At 40.0% G+C, this 9,837-nt stretch overlaps 1 protein-coding gene and 1 pseudogene across 1 annotated transcript; both read left to right on the top strand.

The window, feature by feature from the left end:
- Positions 1-3,884: 3,884 nt before the first annotated feature.
- On the top strand, positions 3,885-4,848 carry LOC142665516 (olfactory receptor 11A1-like; annotated as a pseudogene).
- Positions 4,849-8,763: 3,915 nt separating this feature from the next.
- On the top strand, positions 8,764-9,681 carry LOC142666136 (olfactory receptor 11L1-like). Its single transcript, XM_075846081.1, has one exon. The coding sequence runs from the start codon at positions 8,764-8,766 to the stop codon at positions 9,679-9,681; it is 918 nt and encodes a 305-aa protein (XP_075702196.1).
- Positions 9,682-9,837: the final 156 nt, after the last annotated feature.

The raw sequence follows: 9,837 nt of genomic DNA, 5'->3' as shown, positions 1-9,837 counted from the left end.
GAAAAAAACACCAGAAACTACAAATTTAAGACTCCATAGGGATGAACGTCATTGACAGGTTCATACATGTTGCTTTGTAGGCAATTGCTCAAACCAACATTGAAATATGAATAAAAGGAAATTGGATCCAAGAGAGTCCAGTTATCCACATTTTTATACTTAATCTGTCTGGTAATATTTTATTACATTAATCCTTTAGGCTAGATTTACACGAGCGTGTCGGATTTGCACGTGTAAAAAACGCAGCCTATTTCCAACAGTTCATGTCCAAGTGCCATCAGTGTGTGTTGCGTATGGCTTTGTGTGTGGCATGCGTTTTTCACATCCGTGCAAGCACATATTTCTCTGCATTTATTTGTAACTGATGTGTGAAACACGGACAGAACACGGGTGTCATCTGTGGTTTTCACGCACCGATAGACTTTAATGGGCGACAAGGTGCGCAAAAATGCACCAATATAGGACATACAGTGAGTTTCATGCAACAAACACTCGCTGCGTGAAAACTCACGCATGTCTGAATAGCCCCATTGAAATAAATGGGTCAGTTTGCTGTCAGTTATTTCAACCGACAGCACACGGACGAGTATTACGCTAGTCTGAATGAGCCCTAAGGCTAACGCTACACCTAGATTTTTTTATTGCTCACTACAAAATATCGCTATGAAATCGCTGTCCACAGAAATTGAGTAGCTTGAAAATCTCTTTAAAATTGCTCCAGAATTCCTGCTTGAAAATCAAGTGGTAATCTCTTGCAAATCACTTGTTAAGGTTTAAAGAGTCTCTGTCACCAGATTATAAATGCCCTATCTCCTACATAGTCTGATCGGCGCTGTAATGTAGAGAACAGCAGTGGTTTTTATTTTGAAAAACGATCATTTTTGAGCAAGTTATGAGCAATTTTAGATTTAGTTTCTTAAAGACCAACTGGGCGTGTTTTTACTCTTGACCAACTGGGCGTTGTACAGAGGAGTGTATGAGGCTGACCAATCAGTGACTAATCAGTGTCCTACACTTCTCGTTGTTCCAGGCCAGCATGATCCACAGCACAGTGTGATTGTGCAGTGAAAGAAGCTGGGCTGGAACAATGAGAAGTGTATGAGGCTGATTGGTCACTGATTGGTCAGCGTCATACACTTCTTTACAACACCCACTTGGTTAAAAGTAAAAATATGCCCAGTTGGTCTTTAAGAAACTAAATCTAAAATTGCTCATAACTTGCTCAAAAATGATCGTTTTTCAAAATAAAAACCACTGCTGTTCTCTACATTACAGCGCCGATCAGATTATGTAGGAGATTGGGCACTTATAATCTGGTGACAGAGCCTCTTTAAATTATTCTATTGAAAAAAGTCTTACTACAAAAAGTCTAGGTGTAGCCCAATTCTTAAACTCCCAAGGTATACAACGTTCGGCCATAACATTAAAACAACTGACAGGTGACATGAATAATATTGATTATGTCGTTACAATGGCGTCTGACAAGAGGTGGGATATATTAGGCAGCAAATGAATAGTCAGTTCTTGAAGTTGTGTTGGAAGCAGGAAAATTGGGAAAGTGTAAGAATCTGAGCGTTTTTGACAAGGCTAAATTGTGATGGCTAGACGACTGGGTCACAGAATCTCAAAAACGGCAGGTCTTGTAGGGTGTTCCTGGTATGCACTGATTAGGTCCTACCATGTTCTGCTGGGACGCCTTGGGTCCTGGCATTGATATGGATGTTACTTTGACACGTAACACCTACTTAAATTCTATTGCAGACCAACTACATCTCATTATGGCAATGGTATTCCCTAATGGTAGCGGCCTCATTCATCAGAATAATGTGCCTTGCCACACTGCAAACCTTATTCAGGAATGGTTTAAGGAACTTTGAACTCTTTCTTAAGTTCCAAATTCTGCAGATTTCAAGCCAATTCAATATGATTTGACATGTTAGAGCTGTTGTGGTGATATGAGGGTGACATACACATTATTGGGTAGGTGGTTTTAATGTTATAGTTGAACAGTCTGTATATATCTTCACTGAATTGCCGCTATATTAGAGACACCTGCCCTTTCACAATCGGAGCTTCCCAGTATGGAAATTAGACCCGAGAGTACAGAATAAAAGTAAGCACGTTTTTTGTGGATCAGTTTCAGTATGAATCCACATTAGAGAATCGAGCGATCTGAGCGACTTCAAACGAAGCATGGTCATCGATGCTAGACTAGCCGGGGCCAGTATTTTAAAAACTGCCAACTTGTGGGGCTTTCTCGTGCAGGGGTGTCGAGAGTATACTGAGAATGACGTGATTGAGGAAAAACCTCCAGCGAAAGGGGATCCTGTGGATGTTAATAACTCATCGACGAAAGGGGTCAGACGGGGATGTTAAGTATCGTTCTGATGAACAGGTGTGGCACAGTTAAGCAAATTGCAGCTGAATACAACGTTGGCGCTCCAACTAACTTGTCCGAACACACAACTCATCGTTCCTTAGCGTGGATGACCAGTTTGAAGGCCAATGTTGTCAAAGGAAAACAGGCAAGATTCCAGTGAGCAAAAGAGTGCAAAAATTGGATCAATGAGCAGTGAAAAAACATTGGCTGGTGAGATGAATTCAGATTTCTGTAGCACCATGCTGATTGGAGGGACAGAATTTGGTGCAAGCAGCATGAATCGATGAGCCCTTCCCGTCAGGTTTCAACAGTTCATGCTGGTGGAAGTGGAGAAATGGTGTAGGGAATGTTTTCTTGACGCACACTGGGTCCTATAATACCTGTGGATAGACGTTTGAACAGTAGGGCTTACCTAAGAATTTTGGCCGACCAAATTGGCTATGCAAGAAGAACACTTTAGCGGCAACTGTGAGAAGCTATACTTTCGGCATGGGCCAATAGTCCTGCAGCACAATTTTAACACCTTGTGGAATCTATGCCATGACTAATTACAGCAGTTCAGAAGGCTAAAGAAGGTCCAACATGCTACCAGATGGGTGTACCTCATAAAGTGGCCATTCAATGTATATCACAGTCAGATAACCATTCCTGCACTGAGACATATATACATTTTTATTGAATAGTAACAACAGAGTCTGTAGGTGGTCGACTGTGGTTACCAGCTACACTCCCTAAGCAGTGGCCGGCATCTTAGAAAAATCGAATCCCGAACATTTACCCAATAGATGCCACAATTGCGCCATCTAAGGATTGTAAACAAAGTAATGGAGCTCCCATTGTTACCTCACTACGAACCCTGGTGACGCATTTGCAGGGGGGTACATAACATGCATTTGGTATTTCCATAAACGAAATAACCTGTATATAGAGTTATTGAATTCTTTACACCCCCTTATTATGGCCGAGATCGAAGAACTATGTATTAAAATAGAAAACCAATGACTAATTGATAAGTCTTTAACCCTTTCCCGACCCATGACGAAAATGAACGTCATAGAGCGTAGGGGTGATGTTTGACGTGGGCTCACGCGCTGAGCACACTACATGCACTGCAGGTGTCAGCTGTGTATCACAGCTGACACGCTGCCCTAACGGCCATGAACAGCGATCGTGCTGTTCCTGGCCGTGTAACTAGTTAAATGCCGCAACATTTAAACCGTTCGAAAGAGGGGGCGGCCCACTCAGACAGCCCAGCGCCCCCACCCCTACAACGCGATCGAAGGGCGCCGATGGTTGTCATGGCAGCCCGGGGGTCTAATGAAGGCCCCCAGGTATGCCTTCTGTCTGCCTCTGTTAAGGAAGAGGTACTAAGCAGATACTTTTATTAAAGTCTCATAAAGATAGAAAGTGTTTATTACTATTTTAGTAATCTAATTTAATGTAAAATAGATTTTGTTTTCTCCAGATTTCATAAATTAAAATGTCTTCTCTCCGCCTAGAATACATGGCATATCAATGGTCTGCATTAGCGCTTGAACCCAACATCATCACTACAAAGAACCAAACAAGAGTGACGGAATTCATTCTTTTGGGTTTCGGAAACCTTCACAGCTTCAATATTGTGTTCTTCATTCTATTCTTGATCATCTTTCTTTTTAGTTATAGGAAATCTTCTTATCATCATCCTAGTTTCCACCAATGTCCAGCTCCAGTCCCCCATGTATTACTTCCTTTGTCATCTTTCGTTTTCGGACCTCATAATTACCATAAACATCGTTCCCAACATGCTTGGTGCCATTCTGTTCGGAGGGAAAAACATGACTTACATTGGCTGCATCACCTAATTTTACTTCTTCAGTTGTACAACCATTACGGAATGTTTTCTTCTTTCAGTAATGTCCTATGATCGATTTCTGGCCATCTGTAACCCCTTACGGTACTCTAGTATCATGGACTTTAAATTTCGGATCAATCTTTCAGTATGGCCATGGATGCTGGGACTTACACTTAATCTTACAGGAGTCATGCCTGTATCAAACTATAATTTTTGTCATGATAATATCATTGACCATGTCTACTGTGACCTCTTTCCTCCTCAGAAGCTTTCTTGCTCAGACACTTCTCTTGTAGAACTGGAAGTCTTTTTGTTTTCTATGCCAATATTTATCCTTCCTTTTGGTTTTATCATTGTAACCTACGTGTATATCTTCCGTGCCATAGTTAAGATACCAACTACAACGGGCAAACAAAAAGCATTTTCTACCTGCAGTTCTCATCTTATTGTTGTGGGAACATTTTATGGGACACTAATATCTAAATACATGATCCCATCTGTAGGACATTCCTTGATTATCAATAAGATTGTTTCCCTATTACATACTTTACTTATCCCCTTATTTAACCCTATAATATATAGCCTCAGAAACGAAGACATAAAGATGGCATTACAAAAATTTTTTGCTCAATAGCAAAAATGTTTTATACAAATTAAATGTTTAGTCTCTTATAAGATATTTTTGGGGGTTAGAAGGATCCCCCAGCAATAACCTGACCACAGGGTGTCCTTTTGCTGGAACAACCAAGAATCGGCTGTAATGGCTGGCATGTAATACTATATTTCTCCTGCAACGGCCGCACTGTGATATCAGCTGTTCGCCAGGGGTTGCAGAATCCGGACCAGCTGCAATTAACTGATCTCCGGGCCAGCTTCTTTTTCTGAATATGATGACCATATGTTCTCAATTCCAGCTTGGAGTAGTACCTGTATTTTTTAGTTCCAAAAGTCCTTTATTGAAACAAGATAAACTGTCCAACATCTGCATACTTCCCCCAAGCAGGGGCATATAACAATGACAATTGTAGATGACATAGTCATACATTAGAACAGAACGTGGATTAGAAATAGGAAGTAAAATACAAATGCACATCATCGAACACACTAGGGAAGGAAAGGAGAATAAGACATTCTATAAATTATACACATCAAAAATAATAAGACAGCCAAGTCTACATGCCATTAAGTAAGTATATTATATCCGTGCAATCCATATAAGTCATCCAAGGTAGACACGTGTTAGAATATGCCTCGATAGTATCAGTTCTTGTGGCATGTATATTTACAACACAGCATCATAAAAGAGACCCTGGCAACCACTGCCTGCAGAGAGAGGGAACAAGACTTGCAATGTGAAGCTAAATGAATCGGGGCAGCCCTTAAATTGTACTGGTACAATTTATGGATTTGATTACCGGTGCCTGGAGGATTGTCCCCAAGCAGAAATACAGAGGCAGATAGAGCAAATGATGACCCAAATGCGGTAGTCAGTAGGTCAGCAATTTGCTACCAAAAAGTCATAGCTACCGATGCCCGGTACCATTACCACATTTGTAAATCTAAACGAATACCAGATCACACATGAAAGCACATTGGGGAACTGGAGGGATATATTTTTTGTATGCTCTGAGGAAGCAGATTAGTTGTGTGTAGGACTTTTAGGGCTGTTTCAGCTTTCTTTATGGTCAGGCAGAGGTTGCGTAAATATAGAATATAACATAGAAATGGTTTCCCTTCGAAGGGGATCAGACAGGCAGATATATTCAGAACAGGTAAGAGTTGGGAGTTCCGAAGTACCAACCACAGACCAGAGAAAATGAGATTTGTGGCAAACATAACCTTTTTAGTATGTGGAGGTAAATATTTATTTAGGATTTGTTGAACAGTGAGTACCTTAGATGAGCTGCTAAAATGTGTGAGGCGTGTGAAGCCTTTCTGGGACCACCAAGCAAAGGCCTTTCTATCGAACCCAGGGATAAAATCAGGTAGAGTAAGAATTGGCACGAAGGGTGAGTATAGAGAAGAAAGCTCATAGCAAAATCTATGGCTTCTCCACAAAAGTAGAGAATGGTGGGATATAGGGCTGTGGGAATGTAGGGATGTTGGTATCAGGTATTTCATTCACATAAGGTCAAAAAGTGAAAAAGGTCCATGAATGGTTAAGGCCAGCAATACATATATTGGGTCCGTCTTAGATGCACAATCAATAACTATGATGGCAGAGAATACCTGTATTTTTTTTAAAGCTGTCAGCAGTTTTGAGTACTAATACTGCTGACAGTGCTACATACAGTGTCGCGAGTGTAACGATACCATACTTATGCAAGTTTAGAGACATCTCAGTGATGGCTCTAGCGGTCTCCTGATTGGACGCTAGAGCCTTCACTCAGAGCAGAGCGGAGAGGCTGGCAGCGTACAGTAAAAAGAGCCCGGGCACTAAACTTAAAGAGGCAGTCTCTGTGACACTTGCGATCGCAGCACCAGGTTTATCAAAATGGAGAGTTCTCAGTCATGAACGCTGCACTCCCCACACTGTATATAGAACTGTCAACTGTATTAAGAGTCTTATTACACAGGCAAATTATTGGGCAAATGAGCTTCCACAGAATGCTGGTTCCCGATCATTGCCCTGTGTAAACAAGGCAATGATCAGCCGATAAACGAGCAAATGCTGATTGTATAGTTTCTGCAGCAGAATATTATTTTTGTCGGCAGAACATCGCCCTGTGTAAACAGGGAGAGGTGTTGCCGACATGACGGTATTGAATGGGGACGAACGATCATAGTAACGACCACTCATCCCCATTTATTACTGTTCATAGCTCCTTATGAAAGGATCAAACGAGCGCCGATCAACGAGCTGTCAAAATTTGCCGGTGTAAAAGGACCCGTAGGACTCAAAACTGCTGACAGGTTCCCTTTAAAGGTACTTGAGTGGTATCTTCTCCAAGCCTGATATATGAAATCTTACCGTCTCGCTCAATGAAAGTTCGATAAACATTCCCAATATAATTCTCATTTCTTCTTTACTGCAGAAACGACCATTAGATGTTTTCTCTTCATTATTATGTGAAATTACTAGTCTCCAGTGTCCTGATAATATGATAATTGCAAAACAAACATGAAACAAAGATGAATATTTTCTATTGTGTGTAATAGGAATACTTTACACAATCCCTAGATGTTTAACACTGTATTTAGCAATGCAGAAAGTATATAAAAAGCAATCACACTAATATACTTCACATGGCAGCAGAAAACCTACAAGAACATTTCCTACATTGTAAGTGTAGCATTAAATAGATTTACTGGTTTTAGGTTAATAATGCTTAATTACTGTGTAAATGAAAAGTTATTCAATTTTCGAATATACTGTGTTTCAATTTTCTCCCCATTTTAAACCTTCCTTCCCTGCTTAAGGCTGGGGCTACACGGCATCTTTAGCCACGACACAGGTCGCAAAGCCAAAGATCGCTGTGGTACACTGCTGCGGGTCGCAACGCGGCAACTTCATTACCTGCAGTGCAGGCAGGGTGACACAGCGATCTTTGGATGTGCGACCTGTGTTGCAGCCACAATTTCCATGTAGCCCTTGTCTTTTCTATCAATAATAAAAATGGTTTATAATTCAGTTTCGTTTCTGATAAAATTGCTTATTGGAGCAGTGCTATGTGTGTAGTAGTAGCTTTATCTTCCCAAAAAAGTCCTAAAGTGTACCTGTGGTTTTCAAAATATCTGAAACTTCATAGAAACTTGTCAGAATAATAATAATAATAATAATAGCAACACTACTGGGGTGTGAACTCCCTCTAGGTTCTTACTATCAGAATACAAGGATTTTTGAGAGAATAATACCAGGCTACATGATTTAAAAAGTTTTACATGGCTTGACTAGTACCACATTGTATTAAAGTGGGTTGTCCGGTTTCAGCAAGTTATACAATTTTACCATATACTTTCTATATTAATGCCTCACGGTTTTCAAGATCTCTGCCTTTTGGTATTCAGTAGGAATATTCATTGTTTACTTCCAGTGGATACAATTCTGTCCATGGTCATGTGATGGACACACAGGTGCTGGGATCATTACAGTAGGTGTATCGGAGATGTGTCTTGTAACGATCCCAGCACCTGTGTGTTCATCACATGACCATGGACAGAATTTTACCTACTGGAAGTAAACAATGAAGGTTGTAAATCTTGAAAACCGTGAGGAATTATTACAGAAAGTATATTAGAAAATTGTATAGCTTTTAATTATACAAAAAATAACCTGAATTTGCTGAAACTGGACATCCCCTTTAAACTGCAATTAATGCTTGGTTACCCTGCAGTATCATCATCTCCAGTGTAGTGTATCTGTATAATAGAATTGGTTTATAATCACAATGTTGGGTGTATGATGTGTCTACCACACTGTCTATTAAATAGCCGTGCCATTGACTTAGATTATGTACAGTAAGAATTAATAATTTACTGATGTTTGCTATGTACTCGCTCTATTTTTGCGTCTACATTCCAGATTAGAGCTTCCATCTCACACAGGTCTATGAAGAACCAAACAAGGGTGACGGAATTCATTCTTTTGGGTTTCGGAAACCTTCACAGCTTCAATATTGTGTTCTTCATTCTTTTCTTGATCATCTTTCTTTTTACACTGATGGGAAATCTTCTTATCATTGTTCTAGTGTCAGTCAATGTCCAGCTCCAGTCCCCCATGTATTACTTCCTAAGTCATCTTTCTTTTTCTGACCTTGTAATAGCTACAAATACTCTTCCCAACATGCTTGGCGCCATTCTTCTAGGAGGGATAAAAATGACTTATCTGGGCTGCATCACCCAATTTTACTTCTTCAGTGGTACAACTGTTACAGAATGTCTTCTCCTTCCAGTCATGTCCTATGATCGATACCTGGCCATCTGCAACCCCTTAAGATACTCTAGTATCATGGATCTAAAGTGTCGGATCTGTCTTTCGTTATGGCCATGGTTGCTGAGTCTTTCACTCAATTTTACCGTCGTCTTACCAATTGCAAACTTTAATTTTTGTCGTGATAATATCATTGACCATTTCTTTTGTGACCTCTTTCCTCTTCAGAAACTTTCTTGCTCAGACACTTCTTTTGTAGAACTGGAAGTCTTTCTGTTTTCTTTGCCAACATTTATTTGCCCTTGTGGATTTATTGTGGGAACCTACGTGTATATCTTCCACACCATAGTTAAGATACCAACATCAACTGGCAAACAAAAAGCATTTTCTACCTGCAGTTCTCATCTTATTGTTGTGGGGACATTTTATGGGACACTAATAGCTAAATACATGATCCCATCTAAGGGACATTCGCTGCTTATTAATAAGATTGTTTCCTTACTGCACACCGTATTTACTCCTCTGTTTAACCCTATAATATATAGTCTCAGGAATCAGGACATAAAGATGGCACTTAAAAAAGTTTCTGGCCAGTAACAAGAACTTTTATTTAGTTCTAATGTAATGTAGGTGTAGAGTACTTTTTTCTAATAAAATTATCAACAACTATTACTATTTGGATTAAGCAATGAATTCATGGTGTGTATTGGCTCATTATTGCCGTGTTTTACACATGGATAGCTAGAATTTTAG

This window comes from Rhinoderma darwinii, chromosome 13, assembly GCF_050947455.1.
Source record: "Rhinoderma darwinii isolate aRhiDar2 chromosome 13, aRhiDar2.hap1, whole genome shotgun sequence".
Classification (NCBI taxonomy): domain Eukaryota; kingdom Metazoa; phylum Chordata; class Amphibia; order Anura; family Rhinodermatidae; genus Rhinoderma; species Rhinoderma darwinii.
Note: the sequence above shows the minus strand (reverse complement) of the source record. Positions and strands in the feature narration are given on the sequence as shown.

Bases quoted from the DNA above. Each gene is read 5' to 3' on its own strand.
- LOC142666136 (XM_075846081.1), top strand. From the start codon at position 8,764: ATGAAGAACCAAACAAGGGTGACGGAATTCATTCTTTTGGGTTTCGGA.